The sequence below is a fragment of the Ceratotherium simum genome, chromosome 33, assembly GCF_057802395.1.
Source record: "Ceratotherium simum simum isolate JZ-2026a chromosome 33, ASM5780239v1, whole genome shotgun sequence".
Taxonomy (NCBI): Eukaryota; Metazoa; Chordata; class Mammalia; order Perissodactyla; family Rhinocerotidae; genus Ceratotherium; species Ceratotherium simum.
The window spans coordinates 28941070-28963211 of NC_141932.1; the positions used below are offsets into that span (position 1 = coordinate 28941070).

Below are 22142 nucleotides of genomic sequence, written 5' to 3' on the forward strand. Positions count from 1 at the left end.
AGACCACACATTGTATGATTCCGCTTATATGAAAAGTCCAGAATAAGCAAATCTATACAGACAGAAGGTAAATTCATGGTTGCCTAAGGCTGGGGGGAGGGGACAGGAATGAGGGAGAGCCTTTGCTGGGTGATAATTGGGCTGGTGTGGGATGGGAGGTGGGGGGGGGAGGTGCCCCCAAAGAGATTTGATCCCTGTAACTCTGCCCTAGAAATAGACCTTCAAGAAAAGTATTGACGTTTATAAAGATTCACGTTGGGGCTGGCCCAGTGGAGTAGTGGTTAAGTTCAGTGCTCTCTGCTTTGGCAGCCGAGGGTTCGCACGCACGTTCAGATCCCAGGCACGGACTTACACACTGCTCCTCAAGCCATGCTGTGGCGGTGTCCCATATACAAACTAGAGGAAGATTGACACAAGTGTTGCTCGGGGACAATCTTCCTCACCAAAAAAAAAGAAATTCATGTTTACAAGTATGCATCAGGGGCCAGCCCGGTGGCACAAGCGGTTAAGTGCACGCGCTCTGCTGTGGCCTCCTGGGGTTCGCCGGTTCAGATCCTGGGCACGCACTGACTCACTGCTTGTCAAGCCACGCCGTGGCAGCGTCCCACTTAAAGTGGAGGAAGATGGGCATGGATGTTAGCCCAGGGCCAGTCTTCCTCAGCAAAAAGAGGAGGATTGGCAGATGTTAGCTCAGGGCCGATTTTCCTCACACACACACACAAAAAACAACAAGTATGCATCAAATAATTATATATAATAGCAGAAACTTGGACACCATCTAAATGTCCAAGTATAAGGAAATGGTAAATCCTAAAAAAAAGGCAATATAATGCTGTCATTAAAATCATGGTTTTGAGAATCGTTTCATAATAAAGGAAATTTTCGTGATACAGTACTAAGTGAGAAAACAGTAAACTGGATGTGCCACTGTGCAGAAGAGGGTTAACATGGCAGGCCTGAGGCTGCTGTCTTTAGAGAGGCCTGCTGGCAAGGGTGGTCCCTGCCTGGTGTCGGGGAACATGGCCCTTGGAGTGTTCCCTCCATCCCCTAAGTGATCATGTTGGCTCTCGGTGCCCAAACTAACGGCACAAACTATGTGGTTATAATGAACACCTGCTTTCCTTCTGGGAGCCGGAAATTTTGGTCCATGCTGGGCAGAGGGTGCCTTTGTGATCAGCCCCCAGTAAAAACCCTGGGCGTTGATTCTCTGATGGGCTAACCTGGACGGAGACATCGCATACCTGTTGCTGCGTTTTTGTTGCTAGGGAAAGAGTGCCCCGTGTGACCCCTCCTGGGAGGGAAGAAGCCTAAGGAAGCCTGCACATGGCTCCTCCAGACTCCGCCCTTTGTCCCTACCATCCAGCTGTCGTAAATCTTAGCTTTGAGTGCAACTGTGTGCTGAGGCCTGGGCGTCCTACCAAATCTCCAAACAGGGTGGTCTTGGGGCCTCCCAGCACGGCCACAAATGTGGAAAATAACAGCATGCATATAAAATAGATGGGCAGGAAGGAGACCAATTTGCAGTGGCTGTTTTGGAGCTGTGTTGTTATGAGTGGCTTTTCTTTTCTTTTTTTTTACTTTTCAATATTTTATATATTTTCCATGTTGATATTACTTTTATTTTCAGAAAAGTTTCGTTTTTAAAACATTTTCTGTGATACTAAACATTGTCATCATTTTTAGAGTGGCTAACCTCTGAAGTGGCATCTCTCGTTTCCCCTTAGGGTTGCAATCCCCTTGCACAAACTGGCCGGAGCAAACTGCAGAATCAAAGGGCAGCCTTGAACCAGCAGATCCTGAAAGCCGTGCGGATGAGAACAGGAGCAGAAAACCTTCTGAAGTAGGTGTCTGCTGGTCCCACTGCCTCAGCTGGGAGCCCAGCCTCTCCTGAGGCCTATCGATCCACTCCCTAAACTCCTAGGCCTACCCAGCCTCCCCTCCAGCTCTCGGCTGCAGCTTTGGGTTTCCTCATTTCTGGCACCTGGAGAAGGCCCTTTCTTGCCTTGAGCTTGGTTATGCTAAAGACAAGTATTTTACCCAGCCTGTTTGTGTGTTTGGGGACAGGCGGACAATGGGGGAAGTCCAGTTATTGCATTTGTGTTTGTTTTTCCTGCTTTCTGTGGGACTCGTCTATTTTCCCTACTGCCTAGTACTGTGCTGGTCTAGCATCACAGCTTGGTAAATGTTTGTTGAATGTGTAAAGGAAAGGAAGGCAGACAGGAGGGATTGGGGGCAATTCTATTGCCAGCATCCATCTCTCTCATGAGAGGAGCCCAGTACAGCTCTGTACTCTTGGGGCATTCATTATTCTGCTGTCATGGTAAAATAGTTACTTATCAAGCATAGAACTCAGTGAAGCCTTACCTGTGTTGTAGGCAGCTCTAAGCCTCCCCATACCCTTCAATGCAACGCAAGACGATGTGCCAGCTGCCTCTTGTTGACAAAGAGTGCAGACTTGCTTCTTTCTTCAGAGTCCTAGGGGTAATTCTTGTCAGCCCCATGCTGCCTTCTGCACTGGGTAGTCGAGGCAGACACCATGCCTGCTGCCCTAGTAAGTGAGGCAGATGCCTGCTGGAGCCCCAGAAAGAGATGTGGAATGCTTGCAGGGACCTGGAACCCTGAAACCTGGCAGGGAACCCAGGAACCTGGCAGGATATGGATAATGGGTGTTCCCAATGGGTCTGCTCCACTGTCGGAGGCCTCAGGGAGTCCAGAGGCTGCCCAGAAAGTTGTTGGGAAAAACAAATATGCCAAACTGGGTGTTTATAAAAGAGCCTCAAGGCTCTGGTAGTCACAGATAGGTAAGAATGGCGTGATCGGCTCCTCCGTGTGGCCGCTCACCTGGGCGCTCAATAAAGACAGGAGGAAGGTTTCTGACCATGAACTTGGAGTAAATTCATTTCTGAATCAGTCTATATTTGCTCCTTAGGAAAGATCTCTGAGATACTAACTGGTGGGAGAGAAAGGTGCAGGGCAGCATGCCCTGTGTGTGTGTCTAAAGGATTTGTACATGTGCTTTTTGCATGCACAGACTTTTTCCAAAAGGGATTAAGAAAGAAGCTGTTAGTAGAGTCCGCTCCTGGGACTAAGACCAGGGTCGGGGGGTGGAGGTGACTCTCTTTTTCACCTACCCCCCTCAGTGTCTGAATGTCCTTTTACAGAGTGTGTGAATTACTTTTATTCGTTTTTACTGTAAAACACTGCGAAGCCACAGACGAATAATGTAAGCAACCCCCTGAGCCTGCACTGGGTCTGGAACGACAGTGCTGGCTTTGCCTGTGGCAGTTTTGTTACTTGTGAACCAGCAGAGGACACGAGTCCTGGGGGGGCCGTGTGTCTGGGAACCTCTTCTCCAGCTACTTCTGTAACAGGGTGGAAGGGAGGTTGTCACCGGAGGAGCCTGCGAAAATATTGTAACATTTCACCTTTTAAAATGTCTGACAGTGTCCCTGTCCCCAGAGGAGTCTGGACCTGGGATATTGTCGGGTCCACAGCCCAGTGGACATCATGCAGGCAGTGCAACTGGGGAGAGGCCCCCGACTTGGGGAGCACCTGCCGTGTGCCGGGCTTGCCACGCTGGGAAGGCTGCAGGCGTGGCCCCCTGGAGTGTTTTGTGGCTGTGGGTTTGGTTGACAGTCTGATAGGCCAGCTCTGCAGCCGAGGGGGCAGGTGGGCAGCCCTGACCGTGGCCTCCCCAGGCAGGGGGATGTATTTGCCTGTGCAGTCACCCGACAGATGCACGTGCTGAGCACCGACTAAGTGGCGGGCCATGTTTGAAGCACAAGGAGATAAGGCTGTAAGTAATTCAAACGAGGCCCTGCCTTCCTGATTAATCTCTCGTGGGGCCTTCATATACAAGCAAGCAAATCCAGTCACTTCCGGAGGCGATGCTTCTAGGGAGTCGATGAGAGGGAAGTGGGGTAGGGGTTGATGCGTGGTAAGATAGAGAGTGGTCAGGGAGGCCCTCTCTGACCAGGGATGTGACATGTCTAAGGCAGGAACTGGGGCGGTTTGTCTGTCTTGCTGTTAATGACACCAGCAAACAGCCTCTCTGAGGCGCAAGGCTGGCTCGAGCTCATTGTCAGGTGGGCAGTGGTTGAGCTGGCGGGGATGGGGGTGGGGGTGGGTGGGGTTGTTAATGATTCTCTCAGTGACCTCAAAGTTCAAAGTGCCCCTCTCTGGAGAATGTTGTCAGAGGAAACCCTCAAGGTATTTATTAATCAGACTCAACCATTACCAACGGTTTCCTGAAAACAAACGGGGCATTTGGCCAAGCCAACCTCTGGCCCCACGGGTTTCCCTGGGCAGCCGACTGGGTGGCTGTCCCTGTGGGCGAGGGGTAGTTTCAGTCATAAACTGGGCCCTGCTGTCCTGTCTGTCTGCCTGTTCTCAGGTTCCCAGATGTCCCACTGCAGCTGCCAGATGAAGGGAGAGCAGTTGGAACAGGGGGAGATGCATTTGGGAAAATCTTCCCCAAAATACAGGAATGTGAGGGTCCCAGTGCTTATCTGCACTGGTAAGGGGGCTTCGAGCCTGGGCAGGCACTGTGAGGAGCTGGGTTTTATAGCCCTTCACGGTCTTCTCATTCTCTGATCTGTATCAGCCAAGAGTCCATGAGCTTCCTGGAGTTTGATTAGGAGGATATTAGATATTTTAAATGTGCTTTTTCAGACTAAGCAAGGACAATATTCTCTCTCTTTTCCTAGCTCCCTTCCCTCCCTTGAGAAAAGCTGGGGTAGAAATGTGGTGATGTTCCTCTGAAACAGAGATGGTCTTTGTGAAATTTAAAGCAAGGTGCCACATAGTTCAGTTTTAACTAACTGGTTCTTAACAAGGGCAGATTATTTAACATCTTTAGGCTTTAGGTTTCCCTCTTATACTGGTAGCTGTTGGACTAGAGCAGGGGTGGCCTACTCTGAGGTTTATGGGGGCCAAGTGGTCACAGAAAAGAGTGAAGCAGGCTGGGACTGGTGCTATAAGACACTAGGGCGTGGTGGGGACTATGGTGAAGTGCAGAGTACACACTCTCTCTGGAGGGGCAACTGCAGTTTGCTCTATGTAGAGGGCAGGGCCAGAGTTGCCAGACCTTGAGATTTTTTTTTTTCAGGAGAGGCTAGAGATCCGACTTTTTAAAAAATCTTCTGATAGTTGAATTTTTAAATATTGGCAACTACATCAAGAGGGAAAAATGACACCCTGAGAGCCAAGTGAGCAAGCCCCACGGACCTCTAGTTTGCCACCTTGGACCAGAGGGTCACGAAGTTCTGGGCCAGGGTGACCTGGGGTGGCTTGGGCTGTGATGAGAGTGACTTGAGGTTAATGGCTGCTCACACTGTGGGTTCTGAGGGAGCTGGTGCATGTCTGTGCAGCGAGGCACGCAAGCCTGGGTCTTTGGGGCCTGCACCAACTCTGGGGCCTGCCTTCCCGCCCCGAGAGATGGGCTGGAAGCAGACATCTTGCCAGACCGGCTGATCCACCACCTTAGCCGGGTGGCTGCGTGAGGGCACCAGGCAATGCTTGCTCCAGCCTCCCTGAATCCCTGGCCGAGCAGGATTTGGGGTCAGATGGATTTAGGCCAAGCTGCTCCAATAAGGTCTCTGAAGCTGAGGCAAGCCTGTGGTGCCTGTCAGTGTGCCTGCTCCTGGAGGGATAATTTTACTAAAAGACGGGAGAAAAACATTACGTGAAGACAAATAGAGATATATGTGTCAGAATGCAAAGTTCACATGTATCTTTAAGACAGAAACGTGGGGGCGTTAATGAAATTTTGGACTTGGAGTGGAGAAACCATCATCATGTGGGAGCTTCTTATGGTAGAAACGGTCTCAGAAGCTCCAGCTTGAGGGAAGTCGTGTGGATGCGGTCAGTAGCCTCAGGAAATAGGTGAACCTGGACTTCCTTCCCCTGTTCACACTTGGTGGGTTGATCACTCAGAGAGAGTAAGTGGGCACCTTCTCATTCTTGACTCATGCAGTATGTGCAGGCTCTCCGTGAAAAACCCAAGGCAGTCGGCCTTTCCATGGTGGTCCAGGCCCGAGGGAGCCATGGAGAGCCCAGGCTGGGAGCCGCTGGGCAGGAAAGGGCTAAAACACCCTTCTACCTTGTCCTGGTCAGCCTCAAGGCCTCTTTTGGCTGTAACATCCATTACCAGACCACAGGGGTCTCAGAGGAGGTGTGCACCCAAGGGAAAGGTGAGAAAAGCCATGTTCTTCCAAGAAGGCCCATTTTCATCAGGAAAGGCAGCCGAGGTGCAGGGCACCAGTACTGAGGAGACCAAGGCTCTGGTCTTAACTCCTAATCTGGGCCAGCTGATTCTATTCTTGTCAGTTGCCCCAGGCTGTTTGCCTAGCCTGGGCACAGAGGGGCTGGGCACACACCATACTGAATTGATGTACCTTATGCAAGAAACTTCCCTCTACCAGTGAACATTGAGAAATTATCACCTGTACTAGAAACAGCTCACGCTCTAGGATGGATTTCTGAATCATTTTCAGCATTGTGGAAAGCAATCCTGAGGCCTCGCCTGGCCACCCCCCTTTTCCAGAGTGACCCGCTCAAAGAGGTTCACATCCGAAGAGCAGCTCGTCAATTTCTGATGAATCTTAAATATCTCAAATTGTTGCCAAGTCGAGAGGGAGGAGAAGTGGCAAGTCGATATACAGAGGTGGAAAAATCAAGGGCTGGCGTATCTGGGGGCTCTCCAGGTATTTGGAAAGGGGTCTTAGGGTCTAAATTGTTGTGTTGAAGTTGGACCCATTCTGTTGCTGAGAACCGGTCAGCACCCCAGCCACTGACCCTAGAGAATGGTCTTTACTCTGCCATTTGTTCTTTCATCAGCTGAAATTTGTCGAGCCCTCACCATGTGGAACAGACTATGCCAGATTCAGGAGAAATACAAAGAAATAGAAGGCAAAGGTCTTGTCCTCCAGGAGTTATCATTGTTTATCTTGCCGCATTCCAGAAGGGATTTGAAACACCTTAACACACTTGTACATCTTGTGAGATTAAAACAGGAGTGAGTGAGGCTATGGAGGCAGGAGGAAGAAGAACATAAAAGAGATTTAGCTGGAAGTAAGGCTAGTACATGCTGGAAGGTCCTATATCCTTTGTTAGACGTGGGCCACAGTTTGTCTCTGACCTTCCTGGCAGGCAATAAGAAGAAGGGAATGTGATCAGGAACACATTTCATACCCATTAGCCAAAAGCAAAAGTTGCTAAAAGAAGCCATTCCCAATCCTGAGGGCTGGGAGAATTTTCTCGCTTGCGTCCTCATGGACATTATCAACTAGTGCATCAGCTACGTTCTCAGTAATATCTCTGTAGCACAGTTTTTACGAGCTGCAGGTTGGGCTCATGGTGTGTAATGAAATCAGTTCAGTGGGTTGCTGTGTTATAATAAAAAATAAATATTTGGTCTTTGTGCCTGGTTCTTGGCACAAACCTCCTACAAGCCTTGGAATCTCCTGAATGTCTTTTGTATGCCTATGAGATGACTCCTGATGGGAGAAGGGGGCCTTCAGGATGGGGGACTGGTTGCCAGAAACACCCAGCCTGATTAGAGGGTCGGCACTTTCAGCTCCAGCCCCAGACCTCTAGAGAAGAGAGAGGGGCTGGAGATTGAGTTCAATCACCGATGGCCAATGATCTAATCAGTCGTGCCCATGTAGTGAAACCTCCATAACAGCCTAAATAAAGGGGTTTGAGGAGCTTCTGGGTTGGTGAACACATCGAGGTGCTGGAGGGTGGCACGCCTGGAGAGGGTGTGGAAGCTCCGCCCCCTCCTCAGCCTCTGGATCTCTTCCATCGGGCTGTTCCTGAGTTGTATTCTTGAAAATAAACCACAGTAAATGTAAGTAAAGTGTTTTCCTGAGTTTTGTGAGTTCTAGGGAATTATTGAACCTGAGGAGGGGGTTGTGGGAACCCCTGATTTATAGCTGGCTGGTCAGAAGTATAGGTGCCCTGTCCTTGCAACTGGTGCCTGAAGTGGGGGCGGTCCTGTGGGCACTGAGCCCGTAACCTGTGGGATCTGTGCCATCCCTGGGAGTTGGTGTTCAGGGAATCAGAATTGGAGCACTGCAAACAGCATCATTTTAAAAAAAGAAGTTATTGAAGTGGAATAGACTATATTGGAGTGCATCACAAGTATGGCAAAGTATGGCTTCGTGTGATTTTTGTTTTAGAGGTGTGTGTGTGTGCATGTGTCTGTGTGTGTGTGCACATGTGCGTGTGTGTGTACTGTGTTGTGACATAAAATGTATTTCTTGTGATCATGGCCCCCAAAAACAAATTCCCAAACCAATGATATTCACCAAGCTGAGCTTCCAGTATCTCATTGCCTATCTGGGGAGCCCAAACGTGCACGTGTGCAAACTTACTGGACAGCGAGAGGACAAGTGCCATCTGCAGCCAGGGTCAAGCATGGCTTTTACTGAGGGGAGAGGCATAAGCTTGTGCGTCAAGGAGGAGTTCAGTGAAGGGAGGGGGAGAGAGAAAAGGAACATAAATACATCATGGAGAGAAACTGAAAGGCTCAAATGTGTGGCGTGGTGGGGAGAGCCCCCATGGAGAGGGCAGGCTGCAGGGGAAGTGGGTTAGCACTTTGCTCACTGGAGGCAAGATGGACAGGTGGTGAGCAGAGCAAGCCGCGACAGGTGGCTGGATTTTCATCAGCTGAGGAGGGGCAGGTGGTCAGGCGCCCTCTCTCTGGTTGGCTGGAGCTCTTGGCTGATGAACGTCAGGTGTCCTCAGCCGTGAACTGAGGACGGTTCTAGAACCTAGTCTGAGAGATGACTGAGGACTTGCCAGGACGGTTCCTGGAAATGTGCGTGATACTTGGTTGTTAATGCCACTGTGATTTTTGTGGTGATTCCTAATCTGCAAAATGAGGGAGCACCTGTAAGGTCTTCGAGTGCGTGTCAAAACCTCTGCTTGAGGACTGGGGTAAAGTTTGTTTCTTTGCATGGCTTCACACTGGTCTGTCCTATGGATATGCCACATTTCAAGCATCCATTTGCCAGTTAGTGGATATCTGGATTGTTTCCACTTTTTGGCTATTATGAATAACGCTACATTCACATATGTGTCTTTGGACATATATTTTCATTTCTCTTATATACATTCCTAGGAGTGGAAATACTCAGTTGTATGGTAAGTTTATGTTTAACATTTTTAGAAACTACCCAGGTGTTTTCCAAAGTCGCCGTGTCATTTACGTTTAGCAATATATGAGGGTTCCAGTTTCTCTACATCTTCACCAACACTTGTTATTGTTTGTCTTTTTTATTATAGCCAACCTGGCAGCTGTGTATTGGTATCTTATTATGGTTTCAATTTGCATTTCCCTATTCACTAATGAAATTGAGCATCTTTTCGTGTGCTTATTAGCCATGTATACGTCTTCTTAAGTAAAATCTCTATTCATATCTTTTGCCCATTTAAAAAAATTGTATTGTCTCTTTATTATTTAATTAATAGAACTCTTTATATGTTCTAGATACAAATTCTTTATCAGATATATAATTTGCAAATATTTTCTTCCAGTCTGGGACTTATCTTTTCATTTTTTTTTGATGGTGTCTTCTGAAGCACAGAAGTGTTTAAATTTATAATAGAGTTTAATTTATCAATTTCTTCTTTTATGGATTGTGCTTTTGGTGTGTAGCAGAGAATATTTTGCCCAACGCAAGGTCATGAAGATTTTCTTCTACATTTTCTTCTAGAAGTTTTAGAGTTTTAGCTCTTATATTGTGGTCTCTGATCGATTTTGACATAATACTTGTGTATGGTATGAGATTTAAATTGAGGTTTATTTTTTGCCTGTTGTGCAGAAAACAGTCATCATAGCAAGCCTGAGATGGTTATCCTTAGAAAGCCCAGCTTGCAAGGTTGGCCCTGGGCTGGTATCTGGAGACTTAGATTTCAGGAGAGTTCCACCATTCCCAGAACTGATAAGAAGGGCTCAACTGTGCCTAAACTGTTTGTGCAACAATATAGTTCATGCTGACACCCACTTTCCTTCTGGGAGTCTGGAATTTGGGTACCTGCTAGGCAGGGGGTGTTTATGTGACCAGCCTCCAATGAAAATCTTGGGCCCTGAGTCCCTAATGAGCTTCCCTGGTAGACAGCACTTCACATGTGTTGTCACAGGTCTTTGCTGGACTGATTAAGCTGTCCTGTGTGACTCCCCTGAGAGAGGGGACTCTTGGCAGCCTGCGCCTGGTTTCCTCTGGACCTCACTTCATGCACCTTTCCCTCTGCTGATTTTGCTTTGTGTCCTTTTCCTTTTGCTGTAATAAATCAGAGCCCTGAGTACAACTACATGCTGAGTCCTGTGAGTCCTCCTAGTGAATCACTGAACCTGGGGTGGTCTTGGGGACACTGACATACCTATGGATGACCAATTGCTTCAGCACCGTTTGTTGGAAAGACTGTCTTTTCCCCCTTGAATTGTCTTATCACCTTTGTCAAAATCAATTGACCACAAATGTAAGGATTTATTTCTGGATTCTATTCCGTTCCATTGCCTATCCTTGTGCCAATACCATGTTGTCTTGGTTTTTTATGTTTTTAAATCAGATAGCACAAGTCCTCCAACTTTCTTCTTCTTTTTCAAAATTATTTGGCTATTCTAGGTCCTTGGCATTTCCATATAAATTTTAGGATCAGCTTGTCAATTTCTACTAAAAAGTTTACCAGTGTTTTGATTGGAATTGTATTGAATCGATAGATCAGTTGGGGAGAACTGACATCTTGACAATGACATCTTGAGTCTTCTAGTACATAAACATGGAATGTCTCTCCACTTAATATCTCAGCAGTGTTTTGTAGTTTTCGGTATATGTCTTACACTTCTTTTGTTAAATTTATTCCTAAGTATTTTATTCTTTTTATGCTATTGTGAATGAAATTGTTTTCTTAATTTCATTTTAAGATTGTTCATTGCTGGCTATAGAAATAAAATTGATTTTTATATATTGACTTATATCCTGTGACCTTGCTAAGTTTATTAGTTCTAGTATTCATTTTGTGAATGCCTTGGGGTTTTCTACATACAAGATAATGTCATCTGTGAATAAAGACAATTTTACTTCTTCCTTTCCAATCTGGATGCCTTTAATTTCTTTACTTACCTTGTTGCCAGTGGCTTCAACCTCCAGTACAGTGTTGATTAGAAGTGTCAAAAGTGGACACCTTTGCCTTGTTCGTGGTCCTAAGGGGGAAAGCATTAGTCTTTCACCATTGAGTATGATGTTAGCTGTTGGTTTTCATAGATGCCCTTTGTCAAGTTTTGTAAATTCTGTATTATTCCTAGTTTGTTGAGAATTTTTATCATGAATCTGTGTTGGACTTGATCACATGCTTTTTTCTGTATCTACTGAGAGGATCATGTATTTTTTGTTCTTAATTCTATTAATATAGTATGTTACATTAATTTTCAGATGTTAAACCAACCTTCCATTCCTGGGATAAATCCCACTTGGTCATGATGTATAATGCTTTTTTTTATGTTGCTAGGTTTGGGTTGCTAATATTTTGTTGAGGATTTTTGCAAATATTCATGAAGGATATTGGTCCGTTGTTTTGTTTTCTTATGATGTCTTTCTCTGGTTTGGGTCAGGGCGATACTAGCATCATAGAATGAACTAGGAAGTGTTACCTCCTCTTCTATTTTCTAACCCATTTCCTTTTAAAGGCATAGTTTATGGTCTTTTATGGGTGGCTGAGAGCAGTTCTCTTTTTTCTTCTCAAGGCCAGTTCTTTGCAGAGATGTCTTAGGATTCATGTCTGACAGCTTGGTGTCTTTGGTTATGTCCAGGATCCATTTACTGGCAGGTGTGGCTCAAGATGGGGCAGGTACCCAGCATCTCTGAGGCACCTTATCTGATCACATCTGGCACTCATATCTGAAGTGGACCCTAGAGCTTTCCTGTAGAGATGGGGGGTCTGCTCACCTGGCAGCTGGGATGCTTGGCTGAGGGTGCTTCTCTTCCCCCTCTCTCTTAACAGAGCAGCCACGAACTCCAAGGTACGGGAGCAAGTGCGCCTGGAACTCAGCTTCGTGAACTCAGACCTGCAGATGCTCAAGGAAGAGCTGGAGGGGCTCAACATCTCAGTGGGAGTCTATCAGAGCACAGAGTAAGTGGGGGCAATGCTTCTTCCAGATACTTTCTGAGCCTCAGAACATGCCTGCCTCAGAGATGGTACACAGATAGTCCTGGGAAGTAAAGGAATGCTCAGATTTGGGGTTGAGCAAGGTGCAAGAGTTAAAGGGATGAACCCATGGAGTTTTTTGGAAATACCTGGAGAGTTGGACAAAAAGGCCTTTATTTGTCCTGGGACCCTTGGGACATAGTTTTATGAGAGAGCTGCTGGCTGGGTCCAGGCGGGGAGATGGCATCTCTCACATGGGCTGGGTGATGGCTCTGCCATAAAGATGCCCTGGAAGCACTTCTCTGGTTAGCTGTGAGAGCCAACCTGCCAGGTGGGGCCCAAGTTGCCCTGCCTTCTTCCCTCTCAGCCTCACCACCATGCGTAGGGCCTGGCCCTGGGTCATTCTGTTGGTAGGATGCAAAAACATACAAACTGCCTTTTACGTCAAAGATTATGAGATGTTTGCGAGCTCCCTGAGGAGACGGTGTAACTAAGACACTTTGGACATGCACTCTGGTAAATATTTGAGCAGTGAGTGTTCTAATTCAGAAGCATTCCTTAGGGAGTGTCTGTGGGAGGCGAAATATTGAGGCGTGGCCTTCGGAAAAGCTCAGCAAGTCTCCTGCCGTGGGGGGAGCTACCTTGGAAGGAAGTGTCCGCCTTTAAGAAGAAATGACTTGGAGAACCTCGACAGAGTGGTTTACCTGCTTCTCTGTGTGGGGAAGTAAGACTTCTTCTAAGAAGTAGGGGAGCCCCAAGAGAGACTCCGTCAGAAAATAGTTCCTGGATTAACAGAAGGACATTTGGGAACCTTGAGTCGCCTTTGGAATATACTTTTCCCAATCGTCCCCAACCCTCTGCGTGGCACCTGGGGTGTTGTTCAGAGCTGGAGGGAAAGCGTTGTTGCGTGAACCTCTGCTCCTCCTTCTGTGACGTCCGTTGGCGCTGGCTCGCTTCCCTGCGGGCCCCACTGCAGTTTGAACACCTGATCAGAACAGCAGGCGATGGGCTTCTCCCGGTCTGCGCTGTGGTTTTAAATGCCAGTGGTTTGCCCAAAAGGTCAGAGTTCCTTGAGGAGGCGAGACAGGGCCAAACTTTGGTGATAAATGTAGGATGTTTCGTATTCTGACTTGCTGTCCTCAAGTGCAGGCATGTCCTTCAGGAGGGCGTCCCACAAAGACCCCTGTGTGTTAGCAGTGTGGCTCTCAAGTGGCTAGTGATCCCCTGTGCCGTTGGGAAGAGGGGAGAGAGCTGTGCAGGTTCATAATGACACCTCGCATTTGCAGCCGCCTCTCTTCCTATTTTCAAAGCAGATTGCTTCTTAGCACAGTTGATCTTTAAACACTTCTGTGAGGGAGGCAGGGAAGAAACAATCTCATTGCGCAGATGAGAAAACACAGGGAGGGGCCAGCCCGGTGGCACAAGCAGTTGAGTGCGCGTGCTCCGCTGTGGCAGCCTGGGGTTCCCCGGTTCAGATCCCAGGCGCACACCAACGCACCTAGTCAAGCCATGCTGTGGCGGCGTCCCATATAAAGTAGAGGAAGATGGGCATGGATGTTAGCCCAGGGCCAGTCTTCCTCAGCAAAAAAGAGGAAGATTGGCAGATGTTAGCTCAGGGCCGATCTTCCTCACAAAAAAAAAAAAGTCAGAAAACCCAGGGAGGCCAGAGGTCACGGAGAAAGTGATGTTAGCACAAAATTGGCTCGAGGGGGCCTCAGGACTCCCGCTGCTCCTGGACAGTCACAGCCCCTGCTGGGGTGAGGACAGGGGTCGCTGGGGCCCAGAGGAGAGAGCATGGCCCGTCCTCGTCTCCTTCCAGCAGGGTCCAGCTCTCCCCGCGGGCTTAGGGGAAGCCACACACCCCATGGGTCTTGCCTGCTTTCAGCACAGCCCTGTTTTCTGCGCCGCAGGGGCAGTTTCGGCTTACAGCTGCATTGTCCACTCACCTGCCCGGCGTTCCTGGCCTCCTCCCGGGCCAGGCTGAGTAGCCTCGGGAGGTCTCCTGTTACAGGTCAGGGAGCTAAATCCCTATTTGCAAGACACGGCTGGAGCCCGGTTCACTTCCTGTTGGCTCAGGGAGGGCTCCCAGGGCGGCCTGTGGGGTAACCAGGTGGTAACCAGGCGGTCGGTGGGGAAGGGGGGTGGAGGGGAAGCGCTGGAGCAAGGCGCGCTCAGGAGTCAGACGGGCCCTGCCCTGTGCAGGTGCTGGGACACCTAGAGGGCAACGCCCCACAGGAGGAGGCCCCTGAGAGCCCAGGGTTGGAGGGCTGTGTAGAGGGGCCCCACTGCAGTGAGGAGAGGAGGAGGAGGGTGGGCTGACGAAGGAGCTCCAGGGGCAGGGTGGTGTACCCAGTGGGGCAGCAGTGAGCACAGCAGGCGCTGACCCTGGCGCACTATAGATTCGAGCACGGTTGCTGCAAGAACGGTTGAGATTGGAGGATAAAGCAGAGTGGAGGTGGTGGGGCCTCCTGCGTTCGGCTGGCTAGTCCAGGAGTCGCAGGGACTGAGAGAGCAGTGTTAGGACAGAGGCAGGGATGTGACCCGGGTCGTCTTACGGGAAATGAGCTGGCGTGTGCTAGATGGGCGTGAGGAGATGGTGTGCTGGGGGAAGGCTGTGGGGTGCAGAGTGGCCGGGACGGGGACATTCATATACCTTGCTGTGTTCCTTATAGGGAGGCATTCACGATTCCCCTGATCCCGCTTGGCCTGAAGGAGACCAAGGACATTGACTTTTCAGTTGTTCTCAAGGTAAATCTCTAAGCAATGGGCCCTGGACTCACTGTTTAAAAGGGAAATCAAGAAATTGTGTATCCCCTGAAAGTGGCCTTAGGCTCAATGGGCAGTTGATTTCTGCAGGGTGACCCTGAGCCCCTCGGCAGGCCACACGGGAGCCTTGTGCAGTCCTCTGGTCACCCTGACGCTCCTTGCCTGCCTGGGGAAGGGGTTGGAAACCCGGCCTGCCCTGCTCTGGGAGGCCAAGTCAAAGAGGGTCTGTGGTGGACGTGCTGTGGATTTTAAAATTGTATCCTATTATAGTATTTTTTCTTAAAATTTGTAACCACTTTAGGCCGTATTTTTGGACGAATAGCTAGTTTTTTCCTCAACATTTTATTGTGAAAATTTCCAAACAGAGAAAAACAGAAAGAATTTTACAGTAACCCCTGTATCCTCGCTACTTAGATTCTGCTGTGAACATTTTGGTATAGTCACTTCATCACGTATTTGTCCATCTCGGCATCCCTCTGTCTATACATCAGTCCATCTTATTTTCTGATGCATTTCAAAGTAAATCAAATTGGTTCACTACCATTAAATACCTGAGTAGCTAGAGTTTATGAGTACCCCCCGCCCCCATCTAAATCCTGAGTATCTGCCTCCTCTTTTCTCTCTCCCTCCCCCCCTTCTTTCCTTCCTTTCTTTTTTTTTTAAATGACAACTTTATGGAGATACAATTCACATGCTGTACAATTCACCTCTTTAAAGTGAACAGTATCTGGCCTCCTCTTAACTGTGTGTTTCTGGCAAGCAGCCAGTACTTGTAGGCCTGCCTGTGCCTGTTACCGTGCTGGATGCTGCGATGTCACGGGCCCTGCCTCTGGGGCCTGTGCTTCAGTGGGGAGTTCAGGTGGGGGGTGGGAAAGGTGCTTTGATGGCAGCACCCAGGGGTGCCCTGCCCCAGGGCCGGGTCCAGGAGAGGCCTCCCAGTGCCTGGGGTGCCCTCCTCTCCCCAGCTCCTCACCCTGAGTGTTAATGAATCACCTCAAATTTCCACGTAGGAGGAGAAAGTAGAGACAAGGTGGAAGGTGGTGCCTGTCTCTGAGCTTTCCAGCACAGGCATGGTGTATAGGAGTTAATCCCGGCACCGTGAAAAATGCTTCAAAGAATTCAGTTTCTTTTCATAGTAATCCTCTTAGTTGACTCATCGTGGACTACTTTTAGTTCAGAAAAGAAAAACTTATATGGCATTTTGGGCACTATAAATTTTGTTCTTTTAGAAGCAATTGGTTAACACTTTGAAATTTCTGCACTTGACCTCCATTCTCAGGCAGAGACTGAGTCGGTTGACATAAGCCTTTTCTCTCAGGGCCTTTTTGACCGCTGCCTTGTTTAAATCCAGGTCCTGGTCCTCGTGAGTCTGGGGTTTATTTTGGAGTTTGAGAAGGGACGCTGGGAGTCTTGCTGGACCCAGGATTACCAGAGATTTGATTTTCAGGGGAGAAAACAATCCAGGAGCCGCCGCTGTACACTACCTTCTCACAGTCTGCCTGAACTTTTAGATGTGACGCTTGCCACGGGTCCTTGAGACCCGAGACGATCCTTATGTCTGCAGAAGTGTCTTTGGTTGCTTTTGTAGAATAGTTTCGTTAAGATTTAGTTTGTTGCTCGGTGCCAGAGCTGCAAGAGTGCAGGCATTTTAAAGGAGAGATTCTCAGAGAAACTTGGGAAGTTTATGAGCATCTGTAAGGACCCAAATGCGTCACGTGCTGAATTCCACATTAAAGCCAGTGAAAAAAATCACATGTTGTGGGCATGCCAACTGCTATTCAGCTGAGGCTTCCAACCATGTCATTTTGGCCTGAAAGGGACTCGACAAATGTCGGTCACACAAAAATGAGAACGTTTAGAGGATGTTCTGTTTTCTCCCTTCCACACTTGTACTTGAGAATAACACAGACAGGTGCCACAGAAGCAGTTTGGCTGACTTAATCAGGGCAGCTCAGTTGTCTTTCAAGTCTCTGTGTGTCCCTGTAATGTTTAATGGTCAGTAAAGCTTCACAGTGTGATTTTGTTCTATTTTAAATAAATGGGCTTTAAAGTGGCTTCATTGGAAAACATCATCAAAATAAATTCCCTTTTCAGAGAATTGAAATTGTTTTTTGCTTTTAAATACAACTTTATTTATTTTTCTGATGAAGAACAGTATTGCAAAACATTCAGAAAAGACACGTAAAGATCCCTCACAGTCCCATGACCCATTCCCACTGAGCTCTGTAACTCGCTCAGCACTTAATCTTTGGACACAGGATCTCTTCCTCTGATCGGGGGCCTCCTCTCAAGGGTGTGACTCATCCTGTCCATGACAGCTTCGAGTGGTGTCTGCTGGTAGTAGGCCCTAAACAGGGTGGCTGTGAATTTCGTTCTTTAGGCAGCTTCCAAATACTTGCTGTTGTCAGCAGCTCTCGGTCGAGCCTCTTTACACATTTCATTGAGTATTCCCTTGGGATACATTTCTAGATGGGGACTTGGAAGGTCAAAGATATATGTTACCTAATTATCCACCAGAAGTGGTCCTGCCTTATGTTCCTCCAACTGTGTGTGACTGCTTGTCTTCCTGCACCTTTGGTTACACTGGGTATCATTCATCATTTTGATTTTTTAAAATATCTTTTTGATTTTTGTGAAATCAGGCAAAAATGATAACATTACAGTTTGCCTTTCTTTGATCGGCACTGGAGGTCAATACATTCTCATGTGTGTTTATTCGCCCCTTCAGTTTTTCCTTTTGGGAATACCTGTTTCTGTCCTTTGTCTGCTTTTCCATACTGTTGTTCTTCTTATTTCTTTACATATGAAGGATTTCTTTTTTTTTGGTGAGGAAGATTGGCCCTGAGCTAACGTCTGTTGCCAATCTTCCTCTTTTTGCTTGAGGAAGATTGTCCCTGAGCTAACATCTGTGCCAATCTTCCTCTATTTTGTACGTGGGATGCTCCCACAGCATGGCGAGCGGTGTGCAGGTCTGCATCTGGGATCAAAACCTGCAAACCCCAGGCCACCAAAGCGGAGAGTGTGAACTTAACCACTACACCACTGGGCTGGCCCCCATATGAAGGATTTTAACCCTTGGTTGTATATATTACAAATATTTCTCTCGGTACATTCTCTCCTTTAACTTTTGTTATGTAAGCAATAACTGGTTAAAAAAGTATAACTTTTTTTTTTTTGCCATACAGATTTTATATTGTTAAGTTTATCCGTTTTTCCCTTTACAATTCTGCCTTGATAACATGTTCAGAAAGGCATTGTCCACACCAAGATGACATAAATATTTTGCTATAGTTTCTCCCAGTGCTTTGTTTAAAATTTTTTAACATTAAATATTTAATCTATCTGGAATTTGTTTTGGGGTAAAAAATGAGGTGTAGGGCTATAACTTTCTATTTTCATCCAGTGGGTAGCCAGTTTCCCCAAACTACGTATAAAGAATCCATCTGTGGTGCTGGATGGTATCCATTTCCCTCCGTGCCCCCATCCTCCCTCCTCCAACCTGCTCTGTGCCAAGGGGAGGCCACAGCAGGCTCCTGCTCTGTGGCTTCTATTGGGTGTGGCCGAGGGGGAGGAGCACAGCAGCAGATGAGAGGGTAGGCGAAGAGGGAAGTCTGGGGATTTATTCCTCAGTTGGTTTCCTTTTGCATTCCTGGTGGCTGTTGGGTGCCCACCTCAGGTAGCCATCTCTTCGGGTTTCCATAGCTCCTTCTGCCCCTTGATCCTTCAGCTCTGGGGTTCTGAGGACTCTGGCGGTCCTGCACCGTCCCTGTGGTTTCCCATAACCCTGCCCACACCGCTGTAATAGTCCTTTCCTTAAATTCACATCATGCACACCGTTTGTTGTGTGCCGCCTCCTTCGTGCATGGACCTGATGGATGCTCCAGCCTCTCCCACTCCTGTGGAATCCTGGCTTTTGTTATATGGCTGATTCTCCAATCTACTTCATTCTCTTTCTGATCCATATCTGGTTCCACTGTCTGTCATTTCTCACTGTTTAACCCCTGGGTGTTTCACAGCAATTAGAGCAAGCCTCCTTTATTACCGTGCTTTTCCAAGTGTTCTCGGCTCTTCTTCCATGCCTTTGCTTCCATATGTTGTCACGTTTCCCAAAAATAGTACTTTTGGGTTTTGATTGAAATTTCATTAGATTCATGGCTTAATTTGGACAAAATTGCATCTTTACAGTATTGCACATTTTCATCCATGAACATAATATTTCCAGTTGTTGATGTCAACAAACAGCAAGTTTTTTTTTTCTTTTTTGAGAGGAAGATCGGCCCTGAGTTAACATCTGCCAATCCTCCTGTTTTTGCTGAGGAAGAGTGGCCCTGGGCTAACAGCCATGCCCATTTTCCTCCACTTTATATGGGACGCCGCCACAGCGTGGCCTGACAAGCAGTGCGTCGGTGCGCACCCGGGATTCGAACGGGCGAACCCCGGGCCGCAGCAGCGGAGCGCGCGCACTTAACCGCTTGAACCACCGGCTGGCCCCAGCAGGTTTTTTTGTTGTTTTTTGTTGTTGTTTTTGTTTTTGGTGAGGAAGATTAGCCCTGAGCTAACATCTGTTGCCAATCCTCTTCTTTTTGCTGAGGAAGATTGGCCCTGGGCTAACATCCATACCCATCTTCCTCTACTTTATATGTGGGATGCGTGCCACAGCATGGCTTGATGAGTGGTGCGTAGGTCCACGCCCGGGCTGCTGAAGTGAAGTGCATGAACTTCACCACTACGCCACTGGGCCGGCCCAACAAACAGCAAGTTTTATGGGAGCAGGAACCATATCTGTCTTGTCAAAAAAATGATTTCATGAATAAATGAAAGAATGAAGTAACATGTCCTTCAGTAAAGTTTAATAGTTATCTGCTTAATTAATTGAATTAATTTTATCCCTAGGAATATTGTACTTTTGTTGTGATTATGAAACTTATTGTTCTCTGTTATATTTTTCTTACTGGTTATTGCTTGTATAAGAAAGGAAGATTATTGACTTTTATATATTAACTTTTTGGCAACTTTACTGAATTCTTATTAATTTAGTAGTTTTTCAGTTGACGACCCTGTTGGGTTCTGTGAATATGTTGTTATTTTGCAAAAACAAATATAATTTTGTTTCTTCCTTTCTGATGTTTATCTCTTATTTTTCTTAATTTGTTGGCTAGAGAAACTTCAGAATTATGCTAATTAATAGCAGATGGTGGACATCCTTGTCTCTTCCCTGATGTTTACAGTGGGTTTCAGCTAGATATTTTTATCCTACTAAATACATTTAATCTATCCTAGTTTACTAAGTTTCAAAAGTCAGGAATAGATTTAGAATTTATTAAAATCCTCTTTGACTTCTGTGAGGTTAACATAAAGTTTCTCTTTTAACTTCTTGAGTATAATGTATCTACTAATTTTAAGAAAATTGTTGCTGGGCTGGCCCCGTGGCTTAGCGGTTAAGTGTTCGAGCTCTGCTGCTGGCGGCCCGGGTTCAGATCCCGGGCGCACACCGATGCACCGCTTCTCCGGCCATGCTGAGGCTGCGTCCCACATACAGCAGCTAGAAGGATGTGCAGCTATGACATACAACTATCTACTGGGGCTTTGGGGGAAAAAATAAATAAGTAAATAAAAATTAAAAAAACAAAATTGTTGCCAGAGTCCACAGTAGAAGCTGACAGAACAACGTGGTGCTCTGTAGAGGATACAGTTCTCATCCTTGAGTGTCTCCCGCGTGGTGGCCCTTAACACTGCTCTCAGGCATGTCATCAGAGAAGCCCTAGATGGACCTTGTCCTCCAGATCATCCTCACCATAATTAATGCCACTAATAACATAATTAATTACATTTGAAAACCATTTCAAATTTTACAAATGGCCGTTATATTAGGATAGGAGCTGATCGAAACATCAGCATTTTAAGTAAAGTCGTGAAGAAAATCTGTGACAGCATCATCAAATGAAAAGTTGGGTAAAAATGACCAAATTAAAAGACAGAAGGGGCCAGCCCCGTGGCTTACCAGTTAAGTGCACGTGCTGTGCTGCTGGCGGCCCGGGTTCGGATCCCGGGCGCGCACGCCACACCGCTTCTCCGGCCATGCTGAGGCCGCGTCCCACATAGAGCAACTAGAAGGATGTGCAACTGTGACATACAACTATCTACTGGGACTTTGGGGGAAGAAAAAAAAAAAAGGAGGATTGGTGATAGATGTTAGCTCAGAGCCGGTCTTCCTCAGCAAAAAGAGGAGGATTAGCATGGATGTTAGCTCAGGGCTGATCTTCCTTACAAATAAATAAATAAATAAATAAATCACCAATGGTCGAGGATTTAATCAATCATGCCTAAGTAATGAAACCTCATAAAAAAAAATAAAAAAAAAAAAAAGAAGGAGCCTTCTGTGTATCCTTGGAGCCAGCAAGACATCTTCCTGGGATTCATTCTGAGGCACTAATCAAAGGTGTGCCCAAGGATGACTGTCACAGTGTTATCCTTAATTGTAAAATTTACAAATGACTTAAATGTGCAATAAGAGGGGCTTAAGACTATAGTGGTCCATATTGGCTAGCACATAGTAGGAGCTCAGTTTATTTGTTGAATAAGTGAATTGTACATTCATTACATTGGAGGATTATATAACCATGAAAAGTCATGTTAGGGAGTGGCGTATGAAAACGTTTGATACGTTGCCAATTGAAAAAAAAAGTACAGCAAAGTCATATATTCACTCAGTACATTCCTATTTTTGTAAGCGTGTGTGTGTGTAGATAGCATTGAACATACAAAAAGCAGGAGAGGCTTTAATGTAGAAAGTGTGTAAAGGGAATACTCCCAGACACTTGAGAAGACGTAACTGAATGGTCTCTCTCCTCAGTGGAGGATGTTATGCAGGAACCCATCTCCATGCCCCTTACACCACTCTTATGTTTTTCCTATAATACTTGCCATCTTCTAATATACAAGGTAATTTACTTATTTGCTGTGCCTGTTCCTTACTGTCTGTGCCCCATGCAAGAATGTAAGCTCCATGGGGAAGGATCTTTGTTTTGTTCCCTGCTCTAGCCCCAGCACCGTGCACAGGCCTGGCTCATAGCAGGCCCTCCTCAGCACATGCTGAGTGACTGAAGTAACTCACAGAGCCGTCGTCAAACACTGGGCTGCCGGCCCGGTTGGCGGGTCTCGCTGGGGTACTTCATTTGTGGATGTGCCCAGAGCTTTTCTCACATAGTTCCCGTCACAGACCCTGA

General features: G+C 47.0%; 1 protein-coding gene across 1 annotated transcript in view; it reads left to right on the top strand.

The window, feature by feature from the left end:
• The window catches only part of RHPN2 (rhophilin Rho GTPase binding protein 2), a 53306-nt gene that overhangs the window by 10601 nt on the left and 20563 nt on the right, over window positions 1-22142 (top strand). The window contains exons 2-4 of the mRNA XM_004439783.3: window positions 1725-1840; window positions 12007-12135; window positions 14823-14898. Of these exons, the coding sequence (XP_004439840.1) occupies window positions 1725-1840; window positions 12007-12135; window positions 14823-14898 (321 nt within the window). The remainder of the gene's footprint in view (window positions 1-1724; window positions 1841-12006; window positions 12136-14822; window positions 14899-22142) is intronic.